The 14750-nt window shown below is 48.5% G+C and overlaps 2 protein-coding genes across 3 annotated transcripts; both read left to right on the plus strand.

The window, feature by feature from the left end:
• The first annotated feature begins 1316 nt into the window (after positions 1 to 1316).
• LOC310757271 (uncharacterized protein) lies at positions 1317 to 5463 on the plus strand. The gene is made up of 3 exons (XM_083602573.1): positions 1317 to 1454; positions 3715 to 3933; positions 4614 to 5463. The coding sequence occupies exons 1-3, from the start codon at positions 1355 to 1357 to the stop codon at positions 4808 to 4810; spliced, it is 516 nt and encodes a 171-aa protein (XP_083458699.1). The 5' UTR covers positions 1317 to 1354; the 3' UTR covers positions 4811 to 5463.
• Positions 5464 to 8596: 3133 nt separating this feature from the next.
• LOC310756224 (uncharacterized protein) lies at positions 8597 to 14628 on the plus strand. 2 transcript variants are annotated; one of them, XM_083599926.1, is made up of 2 exons: positions 8597 to 8889; positions 13188 to 14628. In XM_083599926.1, the coding sequence occupies exon 2, from the start codon at positions 13199 to 13201 to the stop codon at positions 14165 to 14167; it is 969 nt and encodes a 322-aa protein (XP_083456052.1). In that variant the 5' UTR covers positions 8597 to 8889; positions 13188 to 13198; the 3' UTR covers positions 14168 to 14628. The 2 variants fall into 2 exon arrangements, with proteins under 2 accessions (XP_083456052.1, XP_083456053.1); XM_083599927.1 differs by lacking the exon at positions 8597 to 8889 and adding an exon at positions 11431 to 11597.
• The last annotated feature ends 122 nt before the right edge of the window (positions 14629 to 14750 follow it).

Here is a 14750-nt window from a genome sequence, read left to right on the forward strand (position 1 = left end):
GAGAGAATCTGAGGTGGTTCAATGGAAGAGGGACAAGAGACTGTTAGTTCTTCAGGTATTAAGACTGTATCTTATTGCTTTAAGCTTGGCAGTGACCCTGTGTACTTGGGTTGTAATATTGCAGAGTGTGAGTGGTTTATGTACGAGTAGCTGACAGATAAAATGCTTGAGGCAGTGGGTGCTTCTAGTGGTTGTGTGAAACATGACAAAATTGCATGTACGCTGTGTTGATTGAAATTTTGAATTCTACCACCTAGTAGTCGTGCTCTCTGAATTTATTTTATGTTATGGCTATGGGTGTGGAGTTTCCCCTCCCCCCCCCAATGCATTTTGTAACGAGAATCATTTGATACGGGTTTATTGTACTTAGTGTGGCGCAGTGGTTAGAGTGCTGGGATGGGTTCCGGAAGACTAGAGTTCAAATCCACACTTGGCCATGAGCCTCACTTGGTGACCTTGTGCCAGTCACTCTACTCTCAGCCTAGCCCTACCTCACAAGGTGGTTGTGAGCATAAAACGTTGCTGGGGGTGATGTCCCATAGGGCCACACCCTGAGTTCCCTGGAGGAAAGACGGGATATAAAATGTAATAGAGAGAGAGAGAGTGCATATAAATTGCTTTGAGAACTTTTGAGTAGTAAAACGGTCGACAAAATGGAAATAAGAAACAAGTAAGAAAGCCTAAAAGCCCGGAAGCGGGGTCATTTCCTACAGATAACTTGGCCTGTGTAAATAGGATAGAGAAATTCTCTACAACAGCGGTTCTCAAAGGGTGTGGCAGAAAGATTCAAGGACAAAGAGACAGTTAAACATTTTAGTGTTGCGTGGTATCAGAATAATTTATTTGCAGAATATGAATAGATACCCTTTTCAAAACGACAGCCATAGCATCAAGCGATAATCTTACAAATCACAAGCGATGTTTCTCTCCCCCCCCCCAATGAATTTCTATCAATAATAATAAATTAAAAAAATCGGCGCGGCGCAGAGGAAAAAAAGTTTGAGAACCACTCTGCTCTAAAAAGCACAATAGCAGCGGCGGCAGCAAATAAAGGATAGCTGAAGAGCCAGACTGAAAACGAGGAAGAAAGCGTTCAGACGAAGAACAGGATGAAAAGAGAGCAAAAGCGGCCGCCGCCCATGCCATTTCCCCGCTTTGATCCCCACCCCCAGGCAATCCAACGAAGCCGGAGGAAAGAATGCGGGAGCCTGATTGGCCTCGGCTCGAGGCGGACCTGAAGGGAAACCGCAGGGGGCAGCCGGGAAGCGGCGCTCGGCGTCCGGCTGCAACTTTGCACCTATATAATCATAGGGGGGGGGGGCGGTCAGTTGGGGCGTGAAGCGAGGTTGCCGGCATGGCAGGGCGAGTGGGGAGGCTGGAGGAGATGGGGGCGAGGATCTTGGCCCTGGTGGAGAGCGCCGTCGCCCTGAAAGAAGACTTGAAAGCCGAACTGGGTGAGCAGCAGCGCCTGATTCTCCAGGGCTCAGTTACTGGGAAGAACTTTTTAATCCCTTTCCACAGCGGCATTGCTCCAGTGAGGGGGTTTCAGGCTCGACTTTAAAAATATATATATATATTTTAAAGGAGGTGGATTGCTTCACCTTCCTCTATCGGAGTTAGGAGATCCGTTTTCTCTTCAGTTGACTGTGCCTCAATCACAGATATGTAAAGGCGTAGTTGGCTAGTGAGGCAAATGCACTCTGCACATGGGCAGATGAGCTGTTGGACATTATGATTAAATGAAAACGGGGTCGGGGCTGAGCCCCTTTTTGGCTATGTACCTACATTTTTACTGTTGCAGTTGTCATTAAAAATTATTTAAAATGCAACGCTAAACACTTACCGTTCCCAAAAAAACCTTGGGAGCAAAAGGCCTGGGTAGGAGGGGGCATGTCTTGGCTATGGTTCCTGCTGCTAAAGTGATGGGATCTTTTAAAGATTATGAGTTAAATATTAGAATTTGGTGCATGGGTGTGTTGTTTTTGTTAGTCTGTTTGGTTCTGAACATTTGTTCTCCAGCTCTGAAATCCTCCTTTTAGATCTTGCCACCAAAAAGAGAGAAAGCCAACAGAGTAGCTGTCTCCAGCTTCTCATTGGGGTGTGTCCAGTCTAATAAGCACTTGGAGACTTGGAGCTCACCTTGATAGATGCTCTTCCTAACCCAGGAGGATAGGCCCAGTGGAAGCCCCAGTTCTTCACACTCACTCCGGAAAGGCCAGTTGCCTTCCATTTCCTATTCTGTGACTTACCCATCAGGATTTCCAGTTAAGGGAGGAAGTGGGAAAAGGCCCATTTAATAAAAAAAGAAAGCTTGCTAAGAGGAGACTGTTACCTCGAGTAGACCAATGCCTTTAAGGTCAGCAAAGCAGGAACTGGGGCAGGTGTGAGCCATTGGGCTGAAATCCACTAGGACAGAGGTTTTCAACCTTGTTGAGTTCATGACTCTCTTGACCAACTACAGTGGTATCTCAGGTTAAGAACTTAATTCATTCCGGAGGTCCGTTCTTAGCCTGAAACTGTTCTTAACCTGAAGCACCATCCTGAAGCAAAGTTCTTAAGCCGAGGTACTATTTCTGGGTTAGCGGAGTCTGTAACCTGAAGCGTCTGTAACCTGAAGCACCTGCAACCCAAGATACCACTGTACATTCTTTCTGTGACACCCCTGTGGGGCTCAGAAGTCCAGTTATGTCACCCCTTTCCTGCAGAGTTGGCAGCTTCTCACCGTTTTTCAAACACCCTCCTTTGTGGAGGGTTCCCTCAGCCTCCTCTCCCCTCTCCTTGGTAGTCTTCTGGGCACCCACAGCTGCCACCCCTGGTCTCTGAGCTGCCCCCGTGCCCCAAACAGAGGTGCCACCTCACACTGCCCCAGAGGGGCCTGAGAAGCACCAGGGGCACCATTCACCTGGGTAACTTGTAGCCAGGGCTACTGCAACAAACAGCTGTGCAAGCTTTTAGGAGGCAGGGACGCAAGAAGGCATGGGGGGGGGGGAGGAAAGAGGGACAGAGGCCAATGTTGCCTGTGGCATCCCTATCAGTCATGGCACTCCAGGGTGCCACGTTGAAAACCATGGCACTAGGATGTTCTCCTCCACAAGCTCCTTTGTCATGAATAGGAAGTGGTCAAAAGTACTGCTGTTTACACAGTTGGATTTTGGTAGGCCTTGGGCAGGAGAACTTAATTGTGGTGAATTGTTATATGCTGATATGTGGGATGGAGTCACTTTTGGACTCCGAACTTTGAGGAGCAAAATCTCACAGGAGGAACCCTTCAAATCAGTGATTTGACTGAGTCCTAACAACAAATAATCTGGGACGGAAAATATGGAAAGGCAGGGATCTAGAGGAGAACGTCATGTGGACAAGAGAGAATTAACAGTGGTTTGGAAAACTTACTCTCCACATTAAATGACAGTAGGGATAAGCCCCATATCAAATGTGTAGTAGCCATGGCCAGCCCTACTATTAGGCAAAGGGGGGCAGTAATGACAGAGGGGGTGCTGGTAATGGTAATCTCTCCAGCTGTTGCTCCTGAGCTCCCCCAGTCATTCTCATCTGCCAGGAGGACAAAAGGTGTGTATTAATATGCCCCAAGGCCAGCCTGAAAGGTGCTGTCCAAACACTAATGTTGAAATGAGAATCATCTGTAGGGGACACATAAAGTATTGGGCTGGGCCCACGCATGCCATGACTGCTTTCTCTCTCTCCCCAAAATAGGGCATGTGTTTGCGTACCAAGAAGATCAAGACAGCTCTCAAGAGGTCCCTGATGAAGGAGTACAGCAAAGTCAACTACAACCGGTGCTGTCACCACTGTCACCGTCAATTTCACCACTGCCACCGCCGCTGTCACCGCTGTCACCACAGCAGCCACTGCAGGCACCTTCTCCTTCAAAGGCAGCCTCTGGGATGCATCTGGGCAGCGGCAGGGAGCTCGGTAAGTATTCTCTGCTGGCGAATGTGGATTTGGCTGACCTAAAAGCCAAATGGCTTGACGGGTTCTGTGCTTTTCTCCAGTGGTGTAGCCAAGGGTGCAGACACGCTACAGATCTAAAGCACATCCTGCCCACCAGCCCAAGAATCCTGGGAACTGTAGTTTACCCCTCACAGGGCAACAGTTTCCAGCACCCTTAACAAATGACAGCTCCCAGTAGCTTTAGGTAAAGGGACCCCTGACCATTACGTCCAGTCATGACCGACTATGGGGTTGCCGCGCTCATCTCGCTTTACTGGCCGAGGGAGCCGACGTACAGCTTCCGGGTCATGTGGCCAGCATGACTAAGCCGCTTCTGGCGAACAAGAGCAGCGCACGGAAACGCCGTTTACCTTCCCGCTGGAGTGGTACCTATTTATCTACTTGCACTTTGACATGCTTTTGAACTGCTAGGTTGGCAGGAGCAGGGACCGAGCAACGGGAGCTCACCCCGTCGCGGGGATTTGAACCGCCAACCTTCTGATCGGCAAGTCCTAGGCTCTGTGGTTTAACCCACAGCACCACCCGTGTCCCATTCAACCTAATAGGGTAGGATAAAATGGGGTTGGGTGGAGAATCATGCCAGTGCTCAAGGCAGCTTTGGAGGAATGGTGGCATATAAATGAGTTGTTTCTTCTGCACAGATGCCATCCTGAAGAACCAAGAAGCTCTCTGCAAGGTCTTGATGAACCAGGATGCACTGAGAAATCTTATGGACAGGCTCCAGAAGACCTTGTCCACCGTAGAAGAGAGGCTCCAAGCCATTGAGCAAGAGATGAGCATCATTTCTCAGTTCACCCAAGAACTCAACCAAGTGGGGAATGAAGCTAACTGGACCTGAACGGTCTCATCCAAGTAGCCCAATGACTAACCTGGTTGCCATCCAAAGCACCTGACTTGCACCTGACTCTCCTATTTTGAAGTTTCAGCTCTACCACAATTCTTCCAGCACCTACAGAGAGAATTTGTTGTACGATACAAAAGCAAAAGATTCTCAGTACTCAAGATCTGATCTTTACAGACAAAAACAAAACACTGCTGCAGTTAGAAACGATTTCAATCTGGCTTGTGTGTATCTCTCTTCCCTAGGATGAAGATGTGATTTATCTTAAAACATGATCTGCCTCGTTCTAGCCTTATTAAAAACCCCAGTTTGATCAAAGAGCCTCATGGTTCTCTGAAGAAGCCTCTTGATGTCAAGTCATCAAGCCTGGAATGTGCCCAGCTGATAAAACTCAAGCCTTCCACCAGAAATAGAAATGTAAACAGCTTCCTTTTCTAGAGGTGCCTGCTTCTCTGTTTTTGCCCATCTTCATCCTAAATGCCACATGGAAAACCTCTTAGTGAGGGTGTGCTCACCTTCAAAACTCAAGGGTCAAGTAAGAAATGAGAGCCAAATGTGAGATTTGTAGCTATTAGCTTCTTCTATTCTCATCTTGGTTTCCACTTCAACCATGATAGATACAGGCAAGGAAGCCAATGATTTTGGACATGATCTTGAGCACTGCAGCGCATTGAACTCTCGTGTGCATCAAATCCCACCAGTGGATTTTAATCTCATAATAATCTGAATGGGTTTTTAATTCACAATACTCCCGATGGTTAGCTCACAGGGTTTGGGGTAGCACTGTTGCACTTTCCGTAAGCTTACAGTGTGAGATAGCAAATGTGCTCTCATGCAAGGAGCGATTTCCCCCCTCCATTTTACTAAAACTATTGTGTGAGTGCTTTGGAAGAATCAATGCAATACAGAGACCTATCACTCTGTCCGATGCCAGCCTGCTGATAACGGTGGCCGTATCCCCGGTCATTTACACTGCAGGTGCCGATTGGACAAACGGTTGTTTAGAAAGCTTCATGTTGGATATGGTACTTTGAGTGGCCTAAATAGTGCTGTTAAGCTGGGCCACAAATCAGAAAAGTACATTTGGATTACAAGAAAGAGGGGGTACTCCTCCCCAGGTATTTCCTGCCTGTCCCCTCCTGGAATGAATGGGAGGCTGATTACAGATCCCTCCTTGCACTGATCAAATTAGCTTCAGTTGATCTTGCAGAGGAACTATTTGCTGTCATTGTTCCTAGGGGTTTATTAAGCATAGTTAAACTTCATAGTGTGTGATTGGTACTATAGCCAAGCCCTCCCTCTCCGATGCCAGCCTGAATATTTTTGGAGCACCCGCCTATGTAGAAAAGGATCAACAGATTTGTCTATACTGATCTTGAATGTATTCATTTGCTCTCAAGCCCCATCCAGCTCCTCTTCTTCTGTGGTGATGGTTTGTACTTGTATACCTTTTGTGCAATACTTGGCAAAATATGTCAAACAAATAAAACTTTCTTGCATACAAAATGTCTGCTTTGGTCTTTGTAGGGCATGGGATGGGGCCTTGTGTAGGAGCATCCCACACTGCAAGTGGCGATGAGTGAGACCTACAACAAAATGTTGCCGTGTGGGGTGCTCCTGCCCAAGGTCCCAGCCCATGCCCTTTCCCAGTCGTCTGCATTCCACTCAACAGCAACAGCTTTAGTCCATGCGAAATTGCAGTCAAACATAGCTATGCATAAGTGCTAGTTAGTGCATGAAGGGGTTAAGACCACCGAGTTCTGTTCCTAGACTTAGCTAGGTCAACCCCACCTCCCGTTTAGGAGGAGGTGAGTTGTTTCTCTTCCTCCATCTCTTTCAGCCATGTAACCGACCAGGACGGACGTGTCTGCCCTTGATCCAAGTTCAGACTGCATGTTTGAAAATGCATTGTGTATTTTGCATGCAAGAGCAATCTACCTGCGTTCTCTTTGCTGTTGCATGGAACAATGCATGAACCAGACCTTTGGATGTAAAAAGTAAAACTTTAAAAGTAGCCTGCTAGCATGTGAGGCTAAGCAGCAATTTGCCTGCCAATTCCTATGACACCTTCCCCCACCACAGACTATATCTCTCTGCTTTCTTCTGTGTGGGTGGAAGAAGTAGACTAGAAACTTTGGCAGAGCTATGTCCCTGGGCCAGGGCAGCTGGAACTCCCAAAGTATTATCCTGATGCATCCTGATATCTGCATGAGAGAATGTGCAGCCCTCACGCCAAGAGATTCGTAACCCCTACCTGTTACAAGAATTCTAAGGTTTTAAATATAAATTAAATGTTCATAAATGTACAAGGCAAACACATACATAAGTATATAGACCACGTGTCCGAAATAGTACAGGAGAGCAATCCAGAAGCCATTTTGACACTCCCAAATTGACCTCAAATATTTCTCTGCAAGGAGGAAGGAAATGGAAAAGCCTCCCCATTGTCTTTTGCTTACAGATCCTGTCTTAAGGGCGTATTTGTGTATGAATAGGGTGAGCCTGTGACCTGGATTCAGGAACTGAAGTATTAACCATCACCAAAGAATGGCCAGACTGCCCAGGTAATGCAATCAGTGACCATTATCAGGTATCCTGGCAGACAGGATTTCTGCTGTAGATGGCCGCCTCCTGTGATGTATGTATGATGTTTGTGGGGGGGGGGGTGTCCTTGGCTACAGGGTGGGCAATTTCAAGAGTCTGTATAAGGGCTTGCACACCATCATTCAGGGTTCTCTCCTCCTGCCTGTGGGGAATAAGGACCCTGTTGCAACAGTTCAATAAAGATCAGGCTTACTAGCTGCTTTGCTTCTCAATATACCATACTCTGGTTGGCCTCTGTTGCTACCAATAGGGAACCCACTTAAGGACTCTTTACGGGGGCTTGGATAACCAGCCTTGGATACCCCATAAGGAAAAAGGAGCAGTTTTTCTTATAACATACCCCTGCTTTAAACCAACCACCTCCAATCCAGTGTCCTCCAGAAATTTTGGACCTCAGCTCCCATCAGCCCATGTGGCCAGTGGTGAGGGATGATGGGAGCTGTGGTTTTGCACTGTCTGGAGGGCTGCAGGTTAACCTCCCACAGCCTGTGGGGCACCTGGGCAACTTTGCTCTCTTCCACAAGCCAGGTAATGGTAAAGGGCCCCCTGACCATTAGGTCCAGTCGTGACCGACTCTGGGATTGCGGTGCTCATCTCGCTTTATTGGCCGAGGGAGCCAGCGTACAGCTTCCGGGTCATGTGGCCAGCATGACTAAGCCACTTCTGGTGAACCAGAGCAGCGCACGGAAACGCCGTTTACCTTCCCGCTGGAGTGGTACCTATTTATCTACTTGTACTTTGACATGCTTTCAAACTGCTAGGTTGGCAGGAGCAGGGACCGAGCAACAGGAGCTCACCCCGTCACGGAGATTCAAACCGCCAACCTTCTGATCAGCAAGTCCTAGGCTCTGTGGTTTAACCCACAGCACCACCTGCATCCCTTGTGGGGCACCTGTGCACCTGTGGAACACCTGGGCAACTTTGCTCTCTTCCACAAGCCAAGATACAGGCAAATGGGAGTGAGTTGAGTGGCTGAGAATATGTCTAAATAAGAATGGTCCTTTCCAACTGTAGGATTCTACGAGCGCGCTCGGTACGGCAACCTTTTGCTACAGGTAAGACAGATCTCCCCCATCAGCGACTTTAAATGCCTACGCTCGACACAGTTAGAGAGCGAGCTTACATCCCGGACCACTGGACCCGCCCCTGACGTCCCCGCCCCCTCCCTGCGCGCGCTGAAGTTCTTTCCTCCACAATTGCGCATGCACACGAAAGCTCATACTAATAACAAACTTAGTTGGTCTCTAAGGTGCAACCGGATGGAATTTTTTAATTTTTTTTTCCTTTAAGACCGGATTAACGATGCAATTCTGGGACCGCCTCCCATTGGCTGGAGCGAGCGAGGAGTGATCGCCTGCGGCTGTAAAGCGGCTGGATCAGCTGGGCGGATCGAGATTCGGGCGGTGACGGGACGCTGCGCGAGAACAAGAGGTTTACGCAGCTCAGCCGACTCCCGTAGTGGTGGTGCAGAGGTAAATAGCGTGTTTCTGGGGTGCGTGTCTTTTGCGTGTTTAGGGTGCAGTCCTGCGCTTCTCCTGTTTTTCTCCTCCTCCCCCTCCAACTGCGCTGCTTTTCTGATGATAACAATTGCGTTCTAGATCTCAGCCCCACGACACTTTCCCCATCTTCCCTCCTTTGCAGCCCCGGTATTTGGATCTGCGCGCGCCCTTTTTGCGCGCAACGCAGGCGGCTGTGGAGCAGTTGCTGCAAACCGTTTCAGCAGGTCGGAAAGGGGGCGGGGCGGGTTGGATCCTGACTGGAGCCGCTCTGATTCCAGTCTGCAAATATCTTGGAAGCGGAGCTTGCCGTTTGGGGTGGGTGGGGCTGATGGTAAGAGCAATTTCCAGGGCGGAAATCCTGTTGAAGTTATAATGCTTCTAATTTGCAAGGAAGAGTTTCTCCCAGGGCTGCTTTAGGCAACCTGCGCGTTAAATAGCCATCCTGATTGGATGGCTAGACAACGCCTGCTCATATTACTGAGCATTGACGTTGATTTACCGGTACAGAGGCTATACTGTATCCGCTCTTTATTGAGCGTTAATCCCATGTTGTATTATCCTGCACTTTAGTGCATTTCCCTGTTACTTTCCTGACCCCAGAAAGTCTGTTTTGAAAAACAGCAACAACGCGTATTTGTTGCACAAGAGCACTTCGTTCTGCTTTAATGATTGCACAAACCTGATTTTCCAGTATGCGATTGAATCCCTCCTGCAAAATACAGAGTCTGCAGTTGACCCTTGTGAAAAGGGAGAGGGATAATCCTGCAAACCTAGATAATCTTGCAAATAGCCTAGATCCAGTGTCAGCAGGGTTGCCACCTATTTTCACATCCCTGCCCTTTGTGAATCACTATTGCCCTATTTTTTGCCTTTCTGAGGATGCCTTGTTAAAAATATATATTCTAGTGCCAATGGTTATGGTAGCTATTTTCTGGTGTTCAACCTCTAGTCTCCCCATCTCCTAGTTAATCCAATCTAGGAGTGGGGTGCATTTGTGTGTGTTTATGGGTGAACAATAGGGTACCACGCAGTGTCCAGATTGGCAAGTTCACACACTGATTGCTTGGCTTAGTAAATTTATTTCTATGTTGCCTTTCCACAATGCAGATTTTAGTTGCCATCCAAGGAGCATCAGTTCCTTGACTGAGATGCAGTTCAGAGAGGGAGAGGTCTTCTCTTGAGGCTAATGATTTACACCTTATCTCCTTTATAGCTACCGTAATTGTTTGAACTGTTGATAACAGTAGCACAATGGGTGGGGGGAGCTCTAGCTTGCCTTTTAGCCGCCTTCTCAATTTTTATCCCTGTAGCCCATGGGTAGGCAAACTAAGGCCTGGGGGCCGGATGTGGCCAAATTGCCTTCTCAATCCGGCCCAAGGACAGTCCCGGAATCAGCGTGTTTTTACATGAGTAGAATGTGTGCTTTTATTTAAAATGCATCTTTGGGTCATTTGTGGGGCATAGGAATTTGTTGTTTTTTTTCCCCTTCAAAATATAGTCCGGCCCCCAACAAGGTCTGAGAGGCAGTGGACTGGCCCCCTGCTGAAAAAGTTTGCTGACGCCAATATCCTGGGGCAGATGGGGCTCATCAACCTGGGAATGCAGCCCATCTAAGAGAAGAGAAACTCTGACCATAAACCTCCGCTGCCTTGCAAGATATATTCGGGAGAAGAGAAGGCTTAGGAGTAAACCCGACACACAAATCCGGAGAGTAGTCCCTAAGGCGCCTTGTGTGCCTCCTTCCAGCAACTACTGCAGCCAAACTACTGGTGCTAAATGTATTGCTCTGCTTTCCTTTGGACCACATCAGCAGGGCTGGGGTGTGTGTGTGGTCTTGTCATCTGGGCAGGCCAGGACCTCCATACACACCACCCAGGCTTGCACCCCAGGGAGGTCACCCAAGGAAGTAGACTTTTTCAGCTCAGGGAGGCTGCCCCACTGAAGCCAACTAGACTGGCGGGTGAAACTGACTTCAACACTTAGGACTGGGTGGTGAGGGAAGAAGTTTAACTTAGGGGGTGCAGTGCACATCCTGGGCCTACTGCTGACTTGAGGCCCTCAGCCCTGGATGGGAGGTTTATAACACCCTCCTCTTCCTGTTGCTGCTGCCAGACACTCCCAGACTTGAGAGCGAGCTCAGCTTCCTTTGTCCAGCCTTTCATGCCTTCAAGAACAGGGGTCAGCAAACTTTTTCAGCAGGGGGCCGGTCCACTGTCCCTCAGACCTTGTGGGGGGCCGGACTGTGTTTATTATTTTTTTGGGGGGAGAACGAATTCCTATGCCCCACAAATAACCCAGAGATGCATTTTAAATAAAAGGACACATTCTCCTCATGTAAAAACACGCAGATTCCCAGACTGTCCGTAGGCCGGATTTAGAAGGTGATTGGGCCGGATCCGGCCCCCAGGCCTTAGTTTGCCTACCCATGTTCTAGAAGGACCAGCAGGAAGTCCTCCAGGTGTTGTACATCAGGGAGATGTGTTTCCATCACCGTAGCAACAGCACCATGCCAGCCCTCCATTTTCCTTTGCTTCCTAGCTAGTCCCAACCCTTCGTTGCCCCAGCAACAGCTGATGCTGCTCTGGTTGTGAGCTGTATCCCTTTCATTTCCACTGTGCACCCCATCTATGTGGCTTGAGTCCCTGCTTCTGGTCGTGTCTTCCGTTCCTCTACTGTCGCCGGTAAGGAGAACAACAGAAAATTCAGAAAACAGTCACATCCTTACGTTTAAAACAGTCTTACTACGCCACTCCCCCTTTCACAAGGAATCATGGGAAATGTAGTTTGTTAAGGGTCTCCTCACAACTCGGCAGGCCTAAAAAATTACAGTTCCCAAGATTTATTGGGAGAAGTGGTGTGTTTTAAGGTGACATAATTAAGTTTTACATGTACGGCGTGGATGGGACCGACAGCCCCAAACGACAGTATCCTCAGAACCCAAACCCACATGTAAGACATAATAGAAAATGAACCTAAACCACCCTCTGTCCACTCTAAAAATGTCCAGCATTAGGTCCAGGCAGGTCTCCCAAGGAGGGCCTTCCGTAAGATTGGCCCCACAACAGAAAAGACCCTGCTGTTTCACTTTGTAATTTTGCTGGAAGCTGCCCAGAGTAGCTGGGGCAACCCAATCAGGTGGGTGGGGTATAAGAAATAAATTGTTATTATTAGAAATATACTCACCACCCTTCAGCTGGTGAAGGAATCCATAACAGAACCCCAATTTGGACTGAAACACTTGGGAAGGCACAGGCAGCGGAACACTGTCCTTCAGATAACCAGATGGTTTTGGACCTTAAAGGCATGAATTCAGAACTTAAATCAGGTCTGGGAACAGACAGATAACTTGTGCAGATCAGATGGCAGGAATGGGGTGCCCAAGCACTCTATGACATCCCATAGGTAAAGGTAAAGGGACCCCTGACCATTAGGTCCAGTCGTGACCGACTCTGGGGTTGCAGCGCTCATCTCGCTTTACTGGCCGAGGGAGCCAGCATACAGCTTCCAGGTCATGTGGCCAGCATGTGGCGAACCAGAGCAGCGCACGGAAACGCCGTTTACCTTCCCACCGGAGCGGTACCTATTTATCTACCTGTACTTTGACGTGCTTTTGAACTGCTAGTTGGCAGGAGCAGGGACCGGGCTATGGGAGCTCACCCCGTCGCGGGGATTTGAACCTTCTGATCGGCAAGTCCTAGGCTCTGTGGTTTAACCCACAGCGCCACCCGCGTCCCTCGACATCCCATAGGATGTACCAATAATCAATGAAGCCAAAGGGAGGTTAAAACATAGATTTTTTTTCTCATACCATTTTTATTATTGATGTATTACATTTGTGTTCCACTTTTTACCTTCAAGGACCCAGTGTGGTGTAGTGATTAGAGTGTCAGACTAGGACCTGGGAGACCATGAAGCCCATTGGGTGACCTTGGGGCTGGTCACATGACTCCCTGCCTAATTGCCTCCTGGGGGTTGTGAGGATGACAATGAAGATGGAGGAGAGAACCCAAGTATGGAGGAAAGCGTGGGGTAGAAACGAAAACTATAAATTTATTATAATAATTGATTATTGGCTAATGAATTCGTTAGCCATTCTGTGCAAAATATAAAGGCCTCAGGGTAGAATACCACTGACAAACCTGAACATTTAAAAGCAGAAACAGTTGTTCAATTGCACGCTGCTTGAAGAACTGCTAACATGGAGCAGAAGGGTTGCGTTCAGGTGTACATGCCCCGGCGTCACTCATTTTTAAGCTGTTTTTCATTGCCAGATTTCGCCAGCATGAGGGATGACAGCAACCTGTTTGAGCCGCTTCTGGACGAAGGGGACGACAGCAAGCTCATACCTGTGCAGAGATTCTCGTACAGGGAGAAACTCTGGGGAATCCTACCCCGAAGCTCTGCGCCATCATGGCTCTACGGCATAGAATGTGGCGTGCCCAGTTTCTCTGACAAGTCGACTATGACTCAGACGACCAGGCCGCTGGGCAAACGAAAAACCTGGACTTTGATTCTGGTTCTCCTTACCCTTCTCACCCTCCTCGCCCTGGCTTTTATCGGGGCTCTGTTCTGCGCCCCGTGGAGACGGCAATCTCCCGTTGAAGCCGATGGGGCAAAAGCTGTGGAGAACGCGACAGCGGCCATCTTGGTTGGGCAGAAAAACCTCAGTCTTGCGGCTCTGCTGGAAGCCGAGATGCAGGAACCGCAAGAGGGAGCTATGCGTAAGTGCTTGGAGGAAGCTGTTCACAAGTTTTCTGAGGAACCAGCCATGGTGCGGAAGAACTCCAGGATGGTCCTTCAGTGTAACGGAACAAAGCAGGAGTTCGTTTCCGGAAAAGGGGAAGTCCACATCGAAGTGGTCTGGATCAATGGCACAGTGTCGTACATCCTCGATGAGGCCAGCCCAGAAGTCCACATGGCAAGGCTTGGGCGCCACCCTATGCCGCTCAGTCTCGCCAGAATCAGTGGTGTCCTCCAAGACCTGCCATCCAACATCTCCGAGACTCAGGGAGATTTGAAGGAGCTGCATAGCTGCCTCGACAAGGCCTTGCAAGAATTTCCACGTGAGCCAGTGGTGCTACAGGACGATGCCAAACTGATGGTGACGTGTGGAGGAGTAAATCTGACCTTCATCTCCGGGGAGGCGCAGAGCGATATCAACGTGTACAGAGAAGACGGGGAAGTTCAGTATCAGGTGAAGCCTACCTGGTCGGCTTGGTGGGCCAGGCTTTTCAAAGGAAGGCTCGGTTGAGTGACAGGTTGGAGGAGCCAGCGCAGGAGGTACCTTTGTGGCGCTGCTGGGGAGTCAAAAGGACTGACTACAAGGCATCTCACTGCTGCGGTTTCAAATATGCACCACCCTCAAGATCCCATTATTCCAATGTTCTCTGCAGTTCCTGTCAATCGCATAGCTGGCAATGAATGATTATTCACTAGTGATGTATAAAACAATCAAAATCTTTGGTCCAGGATATGATTTCAGGGCGGGCAGGGCATTTCTTTTTTTCCTAGGTGAACAACTATGCCTTAATCACAGATTTAAAATTTTATGCATGCATCCGTCCTACTGCCAAGTATGTAAAGTTTTTTAATGATTAGGATCATGTGTGACAATCTTTTCCCTCAACCCAGAAAGTTCAAGTGCTGCGCCTTATGCGTCTTGTACTTCTGTGTTCTGTTTACTGGTTTATGAAATAAATTTTTTGTTCTTTTTGTTTTGTGTGGGGGGCAAATTTGGTCCAGCAAATCTTTTTGCTGGGGGAAAAAAATGTTCCTCTGCTGGGGTTTTCCTTCTGCTGTAGAAATGTGCTCCTGCCCCTTCCGCTTGGGTGTTG

The sequence above is a fragment of the Podarcis filfolensis genome (assembly GCF_964270895.1).
Source record: "Podarcis filfolensis genome assembly, chromosome: 2".
Classification (NCBI taxonomy): domain Eukaryota; kingdom Metazoa; phylum Chordata; class Lepidosauria; order Squamata; family Lacertidae; genus Podarcis; species Podarcis filfolensis.